Source organism: Piliocolobus tephrosceles, chromosome 3, assembly GCF_002776525.5.
Source record: "Piliocolobus tephrosceles isolate RC106 chromosome 3, ASM277652v3, whole genome shotgun sequence".
NCBI classification, from domain to species: domain Eukaryota; kingdom Metazoa; phylum Chordata; class Mammalia; order Primates; family Cercopithecidae; genus Piliocolobus; species Piliocolobus tephrosceles.
This window is the reverse complement of record NC_045436.1, coordinates 101,682,515-101,698,466: the sequence shown is the minus strand read 5'-3', so window position 1 is coordinate 101,698,466 and position 15,952 is coordinate 101,682,515. Positions and strand designations below refer to the sequence as shown.

Below are 15,952 nucleotides of genomic sequence, written 5' to 3'. Positions count from 1 at the left end.
TGGCCTCATAAAATGAGTTAGGGAGGATTCCCTCTTTTTCTATTGATTGGAATAGTTTCAGAAGGAATGGTACCAGCTCCTCCTTGTACCTCTGGTAGAATTCAGCTGTGAATCCATCTGGTCCTGGGCTTTTTTTGGTGGGTAGGCTATTAATTGTTGCCTCAATTTCAGAGGCTGCTATTGGTCTATTCAGGGATTCAACTTCTTCCTGGTTTAGTCTTGGGAGAGTGTACGTGTCCAGGAAATTATCCATTTCTTCTAGATTTTCTAGTTGATTTGCGTAGAGGTGTTTATAGTATTCTCTGATGGTAGTTTGTATTTCTGTGGGGTCGGTGGTGATACCCCCTTTATCATTTTTTATTGCGTCTATTTGATTCCTCTCTCTTTTCTTCTTTATTAGCCTTGCTAGCGGTCTGTCAATTTTGTTGATCTTTTCAAAAAACCAACTCCTGGATTCATGGATTTTTTGGAGGGTTTTTTGTGTCTCTATCTCCTTCAGTTCTGCTCTGATCTTAGTTATTTCTTGCCTTCTGCTAGCTTTTGAATGTGTTTGCTCTTGCCTCTCTAGTTCGTTTAATTGTGATGTTAGAGTGTCAATTTTAGATCTTTCCTGCTTTCTCTTGTGGGCACTTAGTGCTATAAATTTCCCTCTACACACTGCTTTAAATGTGTCCCAGAGATTCTGGTATGTTGTATCTTTGTTCTCATTGGTTTCAAAGAACATCTTTATTTCTGCTTTCATTTCGTTATGTACCCAGTAGTCATTCAGGAGCAGGTTGTTCAGTTTCCATGTAGTTGAGCGGTTTTGATTGAATTTCTTAGTCCTGAGTTCTAGTTTGATTGCACTGTGGTCAGAGAGACAGTTTGTTATAATTTCTGTTCTTTTACATTTGCTGAGGAGTGCTTTACTTCCAATTATGTGGTCAATTTTGGAATAAGTGTGATGTGGTGCTGAGAAGAATGTATATTCTGTTGACTTGGGGTGGAGAGTTCTATAGATGTCTATTAGGTCCGCTTGGTGCAGAGATGAGTTCAATTCCTGGATATCCTTGTTAACTTTCTGTCTCGTTGATTTGTCTAATGTTGACAGTGGAGTGTTGAAGTCTCCCATTATTATTGTATGGGAGTCTAAGTCTCTTTGTAAGTCTCTAAGGACTGCTTTATGAATCTGGGTGTTCCTGTATTGGGTGCATATATATTTAGGATAGTTAGCTCTTCCTGTTGAATTGATCCCTTTACCATTATGTAATGGCCTTCTTTGTCTCTTTTGATCTTTGATGGTTTAAAGTCTGTTTTATCAGAGACTAGGATTGCAACCCCTGCTTTTTTTGGTTCTCCATTTGCTTGGTAGATCTTCCTCCATCCCTTTATTTTGAGCCTATGTATGTCTCTGCATGTGAGATGGGTCTCCTGAAGACAGCAGACTGATGGGTCTTGACTCTTTATCCAGTTTGCCAGTCTGTGTCTTTTAATTGGAGCATTTAGTCCATTTACATTTAAGGTTAATATTGTTATGTGTGAACTTGATCCTGCCATTATGATATTAACTGGTTATTTTGCTCATTAGTTGATGCAGTTTCTTCCTAGGCTCGATGGTCTTTACATTTTGGCATGTTTTTGCAATGGCTGGTACCTGTTGTTCCTTTCCATGTTTAGGGCTTCCTTCAGGGTCTCTTGTAAGGCAGGCCTGGTGGTGACAAAATCTCTAAGCATTTGCTTATCTGTAAAGAATTTTATTTCTCCTTCACTTATGAAACTTAGTTTGGCTGGATATGAAATTCTGGGTTTAAAATTCTTTTCTTTAAGAACGTTGAATATTGGCCCCCACTCTCTTCTGGCTTGTAGAGTTTCTGCCGAGAGATCTGCTGTGAGTCTGATGGGCTTCCCTTTGTGGGTAACCCGACCTTTCTCTCTGGCTGCCCTTAAGATTTTTTCCTTCATTTCAACTTTGGTGAATCTGGCAATTATGTGTCTTGGAGTTGCTCTTCTGGAGGAGTATCTTTGTGGCGTTCTCTGTATTTCCTGAATTTGAATGTTGGCCTGCCCTGCTAGGTTGGGGAAGTTCTCCTGGATGATATCCTGTAGAGTGTTTTCCAATTTGGTTCCATTTTCCCCCTCACTTTCAGGCACCCCAATCAGACGTAGATTTGGTCTTTTGACATAATCCCATACTTCTTGCAGGCTTTGTTCATTTCTTTTTCTTCTTTTTTCTTTTGGTTTCTCTTCTCGCTTCATTTCATTCATTTGATCCTCCATCGCTGATACTCTTTCTTCCAGTTGATCGAGTCGGTTACTGAAGCTTGTGCATTTGTCACGTATTTCTCGTGTCTTGGTTTTCATCTCTGTCATTTCGTTTATGACCTTCTCTGCATTAATTAGTCTAGCTGTCAATTCTTCCACTTTTTTTTCAAGATTTTTAGTTTCTTTGCGCTGGGTACGTAATTCCTCCTTTAGCTCTGAGAGGTTTGATGGACTGAAGCCTTCTTCTCTCATCTCATCAAAATCCTTCTCTGACCAGCTTTGATCCGTTGCTGGCGATGGGCTGTGCTCCTTTGCAGGAGGAGATGCGCTCTTATTTTTTGAATTTCCAGCTTTTCTGCCCTGCTTTTTCCCCATCTTTGTGGTTTTATCTGTCTCTGGTCTTTGATGATGGTGACGTACTGATGGGGTTTTGGTATAGGTGACCTTCCTGTTTGATAGTTTTCCTTCTGACAGTCAGGACCCTCAGCTATAGGTCTGTTGGAGATTACTTGAGGTCCACTCCAGACCCTGTTTGCCTGGGTATCAGCAGCAGAGGTTGAAGAAGACAGAATATTGCTGAACAGCGAGTGCACCTGTCGGATTCTTGCTTTGGAAGCTTCCTCTCAGGGGTGTACTCCACCCTGTGAGGTGTGGGGTGTCAGACTGCCCCTAGTGGGGGATGTCTCCCAGTTAGGCTACTCAGGGGTCAGGGACCCACTTGAGCAGGCAGACTGCCCCTTCTCAGATCTCAACCTCCGTGTTGGGAGATCCACTGCTCTCTTCAAAGCTGTCAGACAGAGTCGTTCGCGTTTGCACAGGCTTCTGCTCCTTTAGCTGAGCCCTGTCCCCAGAGGCGCAGTCTACAGAGACAGGCAGGTTTCCTTGAGCTGCTGTGAGCTCCACCCAGGTCGAGCTTCCCAGCGGCTTTATTTACCTACTTAAGCCTCAGCGATGGCGGGCGCCCCTCCCCCAGCCTTGCTGCTGCCTTGCGGTTAGATTGCCGCAGACTGCTGTGTTAGCAAGGAGGGAGGCTCCGTGGGCGTGGGACCCTCCCGGCCAGGTGTGGGATATATTCTCCGGTGTGCCGGTGTTATAGCACAGTATTGGGGTGGGAGTTACCTGATTTTCCAGGTGTTGTGTGTCTCAGTTCCCCTGGCTAGGAAAAAGGACTCCCTTCCCCCTCGCGCTTCCCAGGTGAGGCGATGCCTCGCCCTGCTTCAGCTCTCGCTGGTCAGGCTGCAGCAGCTGACCCACACGGATTGTCCGGCACTCCCGAGTGAGATGACCCCAGTACCTCAGTTGAAAATGCAGAAATCACCAGTCTTCTGTGTCGCTCGCGCTGGGAGATGGAGACTGGAGCTATTCCTATTCGGCCATCTTGCTCCACCCTCTCTAGGATGACTCTTTATAAACATACAGTTATCTGCAAGAATGTTTTTTTCTTTGTAGAATAAAAATGGAATGGAAATAAGGATCTCAACTGACTCTGATAAAAGTTTAGGTTAATTTCTGTTTTTTTCTTCTTTTTGAGACGGAGTCCATCCAGTCCATTGCTCGGCTGGAGTGCAATGGCATGATCTCAGCTCACTGCAACATCCGCTTCCTGGGTTCAAGCAATTCCCCGCCTCAGCCTCCCTCATAGCTGGGATTGTAGGCGACCACCACCACACCTGGCTAACTTTTGTATTTTTAGTAGAGATGGGGTTTCACCATCTTGGCCAGGCTGGTCTTGAACTCCTGACCTCGTGATTCACCCGCCCTGGCCTCCCAAAGTGCTGGGATTATAGGCATGAGCTACCGCGCTCAGCAAACTTTAGGCTAACTTCTTTGAGCCAAATCGTCAAACTTCACTTAGGTTGAAAGCAATAATGTAATAATGATTTCATCATAGAATCTTATATTTTTATTGTTATTTGAAATTCTTATCAGTAAACTGCTGTCATTGATATCATTTTGACAGTTACTCATCTAATCACTGTATTTTTAGTATCTTCCTTTTGTCAGCTAATATTTTAGACATTGAGGATACAACAGAACAACATAAACAAATATCTCTATCTTTTGGTGCTCACATTCCAGTTGGAGAGACAGATAATATAAGATACATAAGTTAAATATATCGCATCTAACAATAAGTATTAAGAAAAAACAAAAGCAAGTTAGAGGACTAGGAAGTGTTTGAGAGTTTGCAGTTTTAGACAGGGCAATTAGAGAAGACCTCCCCGAGGAGGTGCATGTTAGGTAACTATCTGAAGGGAAATGAATTAGTGAACCATGCAGATATCTAGAGAAAAGCATCTTGGATAGAGATAATAGCAGGTGCAAAGGCGCTCAGCGGGCAGCATGTTAGGCAGGTCCTGGAAACATTGAGGAGATCAGTGTGGCTGGAATGGAATGAACAATGGGGGAAGAATCAATGTGCTGTATTATTTCTTGCCTCCAGTCCTTTTTCCTTAGTTTGAGTTTGGCAAGTACCAGGAAATTGGTTTGATTGGCTCAGTTTGCCATAGACTAACCTTGGACCAATCACTGTGGCCAAATACATGAGATATCCTTATTGGCTTCTTCTACTAGCAACAGATGGTTTAGAGAACAGCGTATCACAGAGAAATGGGGATCACTATTATAGGCAGATTGAATACTGTTCACTCTACCACTCAATAAATATTTGTTGAACAAATCAAAGCTGATCCCTTTTTCCAAATTTTTTAATGTGACTCTTAGGGGATGGTGGACCCAGGAGAAAAGATTAGTGCCACACTGAAAAGAGAATTTGGTGAGGAAGCTCTCAACTCCTTACAGAAAACCAGCGCTGAAAAGAGAGAAATAGAGGAAAAGTTGCACAAACTCTTCAGCCAAGACCACCTAGTGGTAAGAAATAGTGTTTCTGGGAGGGATTTAGTTCTGTGGATTGTTGAAAATGACTTAAAAGTTGACCTGGAAATCTGTATGTCCTTCTCTAAATAAAGTGGAATACTTGTATATTTAAAATATATTCACAAAAACAAATTACAGACTTCATTGTAAATAGGTTTCTATTTAAAGTTTTATAGCCCAACTTTATATAGGCTAAAATGATCTATATTTAGTTCATTTATATCATTTATTATAACAACCTTTTTCTTCTTAGTTTTTCTTTTTTCTTTTGAGATGGAGTCTTGCTCTGTCACCCAGTCTGGAGTGCAGTGGCATGATCCTGGCTTACTGCAACCTCCACCTCCCAGGTTCATACAATTCTCCTGCCTCAGCTTCTGGAATAGTTGGGATTACAGGCACCCACCACCATGCCCAGCTAATTTTTGTATTTGTCGTAGAGACACCATGTAGTATTTCACCATGTTGGCCAGGTTGCCCTTGAACTCCTGATTTCAAGTTATCTGCCCTCTTTGGCCTCCGAAAGTGCTGGGTTTACAGGCGTGAGCCAACATGCCTGGCCTGTAAACTATTTTCTTTCACATTGAGTACCCATCCAACAGAAAGCTTTTTGTATGTGCATGAATTCAGCTCTCGCTGAAAGAACATTTACATTTTAAATTATGTCATACAGAGATTTTTCTGGTTGATGATAATTTAAATCTCATGTCTGTTTTGTCCATATACCCTCTATTCTTTTGATTTTTATTTGAGACAGGGTCTTGCTTTGTTCAGGCTGGAGTGCAGTGGTGTTATCATGGCTCACTGCAGTCTCAACCTCTTGAGCTCATGTGATCCTCCCACCTCAGTCTTCTGGGTAGCTGGGACCACAGGCACACACCACCGCACTGGGGTGATTTTTTGTTTTTTGTTTTGCAGAGACGGGGTTTTACCATGTTGCCCAGGCTGGTCTTGAACTCCTGGGCTCAAGTGATTCCCCCACCTCGATCTCCCAAAGTGCTGGGATTATAGGAGTGAGCCTGGCCTTCCATGCTTTTAGAAAATAATAGATTTTTTTTTCTTCTTTGTTGTTGTTGTTTCTTTTTTTTTTTTTTTTTTGAGATAAAGTGTCGCTCTTGTCTCCAGGCTATAGTGCAATGGCGCGATCTCGGCTCACTGCAACCTCTGCCTCCTGGGTTGAAACGATTCTCCTGCCTCGGCCTCTCAAGTAGCTGGGATTACAGGCGTGTGCCACCATGCCTGGCTAATTTTTATATTTTTAGTAGAGACAGGGTTTCACCATGTTGGCCAGTCAGGTCTTGAACTCCTGACCTCAGGTGATCTGCCTGCCTTGGCCTCCCAAAGTGCTGGGATTACAGGCGTGAGCTACCGCGCCTGGCCTTTTTTATGTCATTTTTTAATTTGGATTGCTTGTTTTCTTTTCAGAATTGGGATTTAGTTATTTATGTTGTCCAGATTTTTTTGGGTTACATTTGTGCTAGATGACTAGATCCAAATATTTTCACATGTTAATAGCTTAAGTAGTAATCTTTAGTTTTACTTATAGATCTCCTTTAACTATAGGAGTTTACCTTTGTATTTCAGAAACCATAATCACAGAAAAATACTTAAATCATGGACTCTCTTAAAAGATCATATTGCCCAAATCTGACTATTCTCAGATTCTGAAATTAGAGTTTGAAGTGTTGACGGTTTCATGATTTATTTATTTATTTTGAGATGGTGTCTTGCTCTGTTGCCAGGCTGCAGTGCAGTGACGTGATCTCAGCTCACTGCAACCTCTGCCTCCCAGGTTCACGTGATTCTCCTGCCTCAGCCTCCCAAGTAGCTGGGACTACAGGTGTGTGCGCCAGCATGCCCAGCTAATTTTTGTATTTTTAGTAGAGATGAGGTTTCACCATGTTGGCCAGTATGGTCTTGATCTCTTGACCTTGTGATCTGCCTGCCTCCACCTCCCAAAGTGCTGGGATTACAGGCATGAGCCCTGCGCCTGTCCTGAGGGTTTCATGAGTTTTAAAGCTGCCTCAAAAGAGAATATTGTTCTGTGGGAAATTTGAAACAAACACATGAAGTACTGCATTAAAAGTTTTATGATAGTTACATTTCTTTCTTTTTTTCTTTCTGTTTTTTTGAGACAAAGTCTTGCTCTGTTGCCCAGGCTGGAGTGCGATGGCGTGATTTTGGCTCACTGCTACCTCCACCTCCTGGGTTCAAGCAGTTCTCCTGTTTCAGCCTCCTGAGTAGCTGGGACTACAGGCGTCTACCACCATGCCTGGCTAATTTTTGTGTATTTTTAGTAGAGACAGGGTTTCACCTTGTTGGTCAGGCTCATCTCAAACTCCTGACCTCAGGTGATCCACCTGCCTCAGCCTCCCAAAGTGCTGAGATTATAGACGTGAGCCACCACGCCTGGCTGATACTTACATTTCTTAAACAAAATTTTGATAGAAACACATAACATAAAATTTGCCATCTAAACTGTTGAATTTACAGCTCAGTAGCATTCAATATGTTCATATTGTGCAACAGGATATTTACATTTCTGATGCTAGTGAAGGTAACATGCTCTGCTGTACTCACTACATCTTGTTTTCTTAAATATCTGTCTTCTTTTGAAAATAGATATATAAGGGATATGTTGATGATCCTCGAAACACCGATAATGCATGGATGGAGACAGAAGCTGTGAACTACCATGACGAAACAGGTAACTTTGTATTTATTAAACTGACTGGGATTAAAGGATCAATTTAAGCCAGTAGCCCACTAAGGCATGATTAAATCTGGACTATTTTAGCTTCTTAAACCACTGAACTGTTGATTGTAGGATTGTAGTTATATAAAAGCAAAATTGTTGGTATTAAAGGAATACGTAGGAGAAATCTTCAAAACTGTTATCACCAGTGATTAAATTTTCTTTAATCCATTGGTAACATTTGAAATTAAGGTTGAAATTATGGGCTAAAATGGTATGCTTTAAAGATACCAGATTATTTATTGAGTATGATTCATTTTTTTGCAAAACAAAAACGAAAGCAACTGGGATTTGGGTAGGAAGTATGGCAATGATGAAGGAAATGGGATTTATATCTTACTATTTGAAATATTTTTATAATAATCTTGGATTATTAAAACACAAAGCAATAAAAAATTCCAGGTCCTGAGAAAATTTACATGAATGTTCTTTCTGGTCCATGGAATTTAAAATTTTACGAGGAGGGTCAAACCTGTTATTACAGAAGGAGAAAGGAAAAATCTGCTGTCTTAAAAATTAATTTGATCTCAATGTACACATTGAATGGCTCCCTTGAAACATATTTTATTGCTAAATTTAATTTGTTTTTATTTGTAGCATAAAAGTAGGTGCATCATGCTAGAGAAATGAAATGAATGTTCCACTCATGGTTCTTTCTGAGCTGTGTAACCTTGTAGAAATCACTTGTCCTCTTGGACTCAGTTTTTTTCACTTACAAAATGGGCTAGAACTAGAAGATCTGTCATTTCTATGTCCTGTGCTTTTGCTTGTTGAACTTGGAGGAAACTCCTGGGACCATTTTCCATTGCTTCTGTATTTCCACTGAGGTATATTAGAAGAAATATGCAGATGTAAATTAGAAGCAGGTCTGTACAACTTTAGTACTGATAAATTTGTTAACTACTTATTTTTGGAATTAAAAACAATAACTGATCTTTCAGAGGTTGATTATAGAGTTTATAGGTTGTTCGCTGTTTTTACCCTTTTTCTCTCTTTAAACTTAAAAAATTGTGTTTTGATAATTCCAAAATCTGTGCCATATTTGAGTTTGGTTCTAATATTTGCTTTGTTTCTTTAGGCTATGTTTTTTGCCTTTTAGCATGCTTTTAGTGCCTTTTTTTTTTTTCTTTCTTAACTCCGAAATGGAGTCTTGCTCTGTTGCCCACGCTGGAGTGCAGTGGCATGATCTCGGCTCACTGCAACCTCTGCCTCTTGGGTTCAGGTGATTCTCCTGCTTCAGGCTCCCAAATAGCTGGTACTACAGGCATGCACCACCATGCCTGGCTAATTTTTGTATTTTTAGTAGAGATGGGGTTTCATCATGTTGGCCAGGCTGGTCTCGTACTCCTTACTTCAGGTGATCCACCCACCTTGGCCTCCCAAACTGCTGGGATTACAGGCATGAACCACTGCGCCTGGCTGTAGTGCTTTTTTGAAAATTGACCACCATATATCTTGTAAAGGGAACTAAGGCAAATAGTTCTTTAGTGTGAGGTTTTATGTTTTATCTGGCTAGGTGTTAGGCTGTGTTTGTTGTTTGCTGTAGTTGTATGTGTCAGAGGCTTAAATTTCCTATAGTTTTAGATTTCCCTGGAGACTTCTTAAATAAGGTCTGAAGCATGCCCTTCTTTCAGCTCTCTTCACCTTTTATTAAACAGCCCTATTGATAGATATGGTGGTAAATTGTGGAGTTGGGTATTTCCTTTCCCTCAGGTTGCTTAGGGCTTCCTTGAGGGCAGAGTGATCTGGGTGTATTTCAGAATGGTTACCTTTCCCCTCTCCATGTTGGAAGGGAGAGAGGATTTTTCTGCAGTCTTCACGCAGTGGCTTTCTTGGAGGTAAAACTCACTAAAATGGAGGCCACCCCTTCATACTGGTATGGGTGAGCCCCTAGGAGATTTTATCTTTCAAGCTAGTCCAAAGGTCAGCTTTCAGCAGTTCTCAAGTTACCCTTTAAGTAAGTGTTCCTACCAAGTGCTGACTCCAGTGGTCGCCTTCTCTCCCTCGTCAGTTGTGAGTCTCTGTATTTGCCTGTCTCTCCAGTTTTTGGTATGGCAGTGTGCTCTCTACCAAGAATACAAAAAAATTAGCCGGGCATGGTGGCGAGTGCCTGTAATCCCAGGTACTCGGGAGACTGAGGCAGGAGAATCGCTTGAACTCAGGAGGTGGAGGTTGCAGTGAGCCGTGATTGCACCACTGCACTTCAGCCTGGTCAACAAGAGCGAGACTCTGTCTAAAAGTAAATAAATAAAAATAAAATAAAGTATTTAAGTAATGTTGCCTTGAATACTTTAATAGGCTTGTCTCTATTTCATTAGAATAAATTCTTCAAAGTGGAATTACTGGCTTGCTTATTGTATCTTCAGTGCCTAATACAGAGTCTGGTACACAAGATGTACTCTGATATTTATATACTTATAATATAAACTTATATTTATATACTTACTTTTTAAAAGCTCTTGATAAACATTGTCAAATTGCCTACAGAAATATGCCATTTATATTCCTATTTCCAACCTTGATTGGGAGCACTTATTTATTTTTTTGATAATTTTAATTTAATTTTTTTTTTTTTTTTTTCTTTTTTTTTTTTTTTTTTTTTTTTTGAGATGGTGTCTTACCCTGTCACCAGGCTGGAGTGCAGTGGTGTGATCTTGGCTCACTGCAACCTCTGCCTCATGGATTCAAATGATTCTCCTGCCTCAGCCTCCCAAGTAAGCTGGGACTACAGGCATGTACCACCACACCTAGCTAATTTTTGTATTTTTAGTAGAGAAGGGGTTTCACCTTGTTGGCCAGGCTGGTCTCAAACTCCTGACCTTAGGTGATCCACCTGCCTTAGCCTCCCAAAGTACTGTATTACACGTGTGAGCCACCGTGTCTGGCCTAATTTAAAATATTTCAATAAATCTATTTATAAATACTTGTATTTATTAAAATATCTTAAGGACTTAAACATACTTTATGGTTTTTGGTTTGGTGTTATGCTTAGAAAACTCCACCTAAGACTATAAAAGGAGTCACCAATAATTTGTTTTTTTTTTTTTTACATTTAAATCTCTAATCCCTCTTGGATTGATTTTGATGTAAGGTTTCGTATTCATATAATATAATCTCTTTTTTAAGGATTATCTTTTTAGAGAAAAGTCTTTGTATTGTGTGTTTTTGTTAAAATTTGGGCATTTTGGAATAGTCTGTTTTTTTTTTTTCCTTTTATTCATTCTGCTGACCAGGGATGGAATAGTCTAGTTTTTAATTCACTTGGCCAGCTAGTACAATGATGATTTAAGATTATTTTAAGTAAGAATACTTGACGATATAGATATGCTAAAACAGAGATGAATTTTTCTTGGTGATGGTTTTTCTTTGGCAACCAGGTGAGATAATGGATAATCTTACTCTAGAAGCTGGAGATGATGCTGGAAAAGTGAAATGGGTGGACATCAATGATAAACTGAAGCTTTACGCCAGTCATTTTCAATTCATCAAACTTGTGGCTGAGAAACGAGATGCACACTGGAGCGAGGACTCTGAAGCTGACTGCCATGGGTTATAGCTGATGGTCTCCGTGTAAGCCAAAGGCCCACAGAGGAGCGTATACTGAAAAGAAGGCAGTATCACAGAATTTGTACTATAAAAAGGGTAGGGTAGGCCACTTGGCCTATTTACTTTCAAAATGATTTGGATTTAAAGTGTTTCACATCAGAATAAAATGAGTAAGATGAACTAGAACAACATTTTCAGCTTTTTGGTCAAAAGGACTATAAGTAGTCGTATTTGGTATGTATTTAAGCATGACTTAAATGAAATGTAAACAACTAATGCTCTTTGAAGAATCATAATCAGAATAAAGGTAAATTCTTGATCAGCTGTAACTTCTGTTTTCCATCTAGTTCTTGTCTGTCAATGCCTTCCCTCCCGCTCCCCATCTTCTGAGGCCTGAAGGATGTTCCTGCCACATCGAACTCCTTCTCCTTTAGGTGGAGTACCACCATTGGATGTACAGTTTAATGTTTCATCTGCTTTTTCTTTAAATTATTTGCTTCACATGATCTTGTTGAAGCTAATTTTGAAAATGGAAACTATGTTTTCTTGACTTTAGAATTGTTAGTTTTAAGAGGAAATTTCAGCCACTAGTCAATAGAGGTCAAGATCAGTGAACAAGAGCTGATATTCTCATTTTCAAAAATTCTGAATTAAAAAAAGTCCAGGAAGTTAGTATTTAAATCAATATGTTCATTTCACTCTAGTGAAACTACTGTATGTTATAAATCAGTTAAAAATGGATGTTCGGAAAAGAATTGAAATCAGGACAAAAAATTACTGATGCTGGTGAGGTTGTAGAGAAAAAGGAATGCTTACACACTGTTAGTGGGAGTGTAAATTGGTCCCACCATTGTGGAAGACAATGTAGAGAGTCCTCCAAGATTTAAAGATTTGACCCAGCAGTCGCATTACTGGGTATATACCCGAAAGAATATAAATTGTTCTGTTATAAAGACATATTCACGCATATGTTCACTGCCGCACTGTTCACAATAGCAAAGACATGAAATCAACCTAAATGCTCATCAGTGATAGACTGGATAAAGACAATTTGGTATATATACACCATGGAATACTATGCAGCCTTAAAAAAGAATAAGATCATGTCCTCTGAAAAGACATGGATGGAGCTGTAGGCCATTATCCTTAGCAAACTGATGCAGGAACAGAAAACCAAACACTGCATGTTCTCTTTTAAGTGAGCTAAATGGTGAGAACACATGGACAAGGGAACAACATTCTGGGGCCTACTGGAGGGTGGGAGGAGGGAGAGGATGAGGAAAAATAACTAATGGGTACTAGGCTTAATACCTGGGTGATGAAATAATCTGTACAACAAGCCCTCATGACCCAAGTTTACCTATGTAGCAAGCCTGCACATGTACCCCTGTACTTAACAACAAAACAAACACAAGGGAAAATGTTAGCCATGTGTGAATTTTAAACTTCTAGATAGTCGCATTAAAAATAAGAAGAAACAAGTAAAATGGTTTGTAATAATTTAATCCATTATATCCAAAATATCTTAATATGTGATCAATATATAATAAGTAATTATTTTGGTTCTGTAAAAACAGGAACAGAGGTGGAGGTCTCTGTGAGTTAGTGTTTTTTATTAGGAAAGAAATGAAGATTGAAATAGGTTTTTGAGAAAAGCATGGTTAATGTTATAAATCCCAGAGGAAAGGAGGGGGTTGGTGCTTTGGGGGTTTTTGGAAACAAGGAAGAGGAAAGAAAAATAGTACTACCTTGTCTTAGTGGACATGTTTATCTCATTCTGGCTAAGGATCTCCTTTGGAAAGCCCTGTGTTAGGAGCTCCTGTCAACCTGTGTAGGGTTGGGCTACAACTGGAGCATCTCAAGAAAAGCTTTAGGGGAGAGAGACATGATTGTTTTCTTTCCTTCAGATGTTTGAAAAAGATATTAGGCCTACTCTGTAGCTAGAGAGGGTTAAGGTTAAAACAAAGTGTTTTTCTGTTTTTTGTTTTGTTTATTTGATGTCAGAACTTTCGGTGGTAAACCTGAATTGAACTGACAGGAGGCTTTTTTTCCCCTCAGTTATGACTGTAGATTTTCCTGAGACGCATTAGAATGTTTGATTTCAGGATACCTCCAGCCCTTCTGGAATAGTTACAAATAGGGCGTATGTATGTATTAACTTCTGAATAGCTGTAAAATCCTGGTCCCTACGGTGAGTAATAAGGGATTAATACTTGATGAGGATGACCTGCTCAAGAGGTTACATGGTCTTCCTGCATGGGAGTCGGCTTCTACTTTCACCATTTGGCAGGAAGAAACTGCTGCTTCCTATCACTGAATAGAGTTCTCCAAAATTGAAGCTACTTACAAAAGCTCTTTTAACAGTTTGAGCAATTTCTGAAAATGTTGGCATTTACTTGTGTTTCATAGTATTTTGAGACAGGGTCTCACTCTGTTGCCCATGATAGCACCACTGGAGTGCAATGGTGCTATTATGGCTCACTGCAGCCTCAACCTCCTGGGCCCAAGCAGTCCTCCCATCTCAGCCTCCCAATTAGTTGGGACCACATGTATGCACCACCACACCCAACTAATGAAAAAATTTTTTTTGTAGAGTCTGGGATTTCCCTATGTTGCCCAGGCTGGTCTTGAACTCCTGGGCTCAAGAGCTCCTCCCACCTCAGCCTCCCAAAGTGTTGGGATTACAGGTGTAAGCCACCATGCCCAGCCTGTTTAATAGTTTTGATACATTTGAACTGCCATTAATAAAGACATTTGGTTATATTAAAGGTTTATTTAAAGTATGACCAAAACCCATGGTCTAGATAAATTCTTTATGGATTTTTGGAGTTTTCACTGGAACAGGTACAAAGTATGCAAAATTATAAAACTACCATCAACTATAGATAAGATAGAAGTAGATAATCTTCTGATAACTGTAAATATCCAGCACCGTCTATAATAGGGAAAAAAATTAAAATGTTAGTTTCAGATATTCCTAGAGGAAGATCTTTCTGCTGTATCACTAGGTAATATTCCCCTCATATTTATTTTCCTTATGTCTTATGTAAAATGAATGCTTTTTATTTTAGAGACATTTAGTAAAATAAATAATACATGCCATTTACTGAGTATCTGTATTATATTACTTAATTCTCACCACACCCTGTTAGGTAGTAGTATTGCCATTTCACAAATGAATACATTGATATTTAGAAAGGTTGCCCATGGTTTTATTTGCTAGTAGAGCTGGGATTTGAATCACAGTCTGACTGGTTTGCAAACCTATTCTGTCTATTGTATTCCCTACTAAGGTTAAGAGTCTTTCATGATTTATTGTTTAAGTATGCAGCTTGGAAGATTATGTGTTACAGAAACAGTACTCATGTTATTCATAGTATTGCACTTGTGATTTGTGACTTGAAATGTGAGGGCCACAGCTGATTTGGCTAGCATTGTTGAAGTTGTTTGTGTAATTTTGGCCCAAAGATAGTTTATTTGATAATAACCTAAGGATAAAGGGCCACAGTCAGTATTTGTTTTGTCAGCAGGTGTTCTTGAGCTTTTGAAAGCATTTCAAACTCAAATAGAAGGATATGCAAAGCTTCCTTAAGATCATAAGTACTTTAAAAACTAAATATTTGGTGGCTAAAGGGAGAACTTGAAAATTCTGAGCACTTCAAGAGGCTACTCTTATTTAACAGTATGTTTTCTTATGCTTAGGACTTCTGGTGGTGGTGATTTTCCAAAATATTTCCAGAGTTTTAATAAACTGACTTTAAAATACATCCTTTGAAGAAAGCATTTGTAATTAATTGGTCTTGTTTACACCTATTTTCATCATATTAATATACCGTTGTGGACACAATCAGAGGTAATTAAACTCTTATGATAAAAATATTTAAAAGGATATAAATGCTTGAAAGAATTTGGAGATTTTACTAACCATATGTAACTTGTGGCATAGTAGTGGGAGAATTATTTCTGTCAAAAATAGATAATACAGGTTATAGTTATAATTTATTATATGAAGATATTTTCACCACAATTCCTTCTTCACCCATGCCTCCCATTTTATGGTTATTGTATTGCTGATGTGTTAATATTGGTATAATCGTGTATGTTGGAGGTGGAAAATAATGTGGAACCGTTAAATGCTGATAAATTGAATCCTTAATTGTTGATAGCGTAGAGCTTAATCTCTCCCACTTGGCCTCAGATAGCCTGATAAAAGTGTTTGAAGTGGTAAAAGGTACTAAATAAGCACTTCAGGGCAGTGAAACTTGTTAGGAGAGAAGCAGTTGGGTGGAAATCCAGTTTCTTTCTCCAAGGCTGCAATACACTATGATTGGGCCTGGAATAGCCACTGCAGTCCAGCCAGGACAACATAGCAAGATCCTGTTTCTTAAAAATATTAAAACAACAAAAGGGATTATGCCTTTTTGGTCTTCACATTTTTCTTTTCTTTTTCTTTTTTTGGTATGTATTTTACTTGAAAGCAAACTTCAGTGAGTCAAAGTCAAAGTTTGTAACCTTTGTATCAAGCAAGTTAATGCT

At 39.4% G+C, this 15,952-nt stretch overlaps 1 protein-coding gene across 5 annotated transcripts in view; it reads left to right on the top strand.

Moving 5' to 3' along the window:
- Positions 1–11,741, top strand: part of NUDT9 (nudix hydrolase 9) — a 42,116-nt gene extending 30,375 nt beyond the window's left edge. For all 5 annotated transcript variants that reach the window (XM_023198092.3, XM_023198093.2, XM_023198094.2 and 2 more), the window contains 3 exons: positions 4,966–5,112; positions 7,738–7,822; positions 11,248–11,741. In XM_023198092.3, coding sequence (XP_023053860.2) covers positions 4,966–5,112; positions 7,738–7,822; positions 11,248–11,426 — 411 coding nt within the window. In that variant the 3' untranslated portion in view covers positions 11,427–11,741. The remainder of the gene's footprint in view (positions 1–4,965; positions 5,113–7,737; positions 7,823–11,247) is intronic.
- Positions 11,742–15,952: the final 4,211 nt, after the last annotated feature.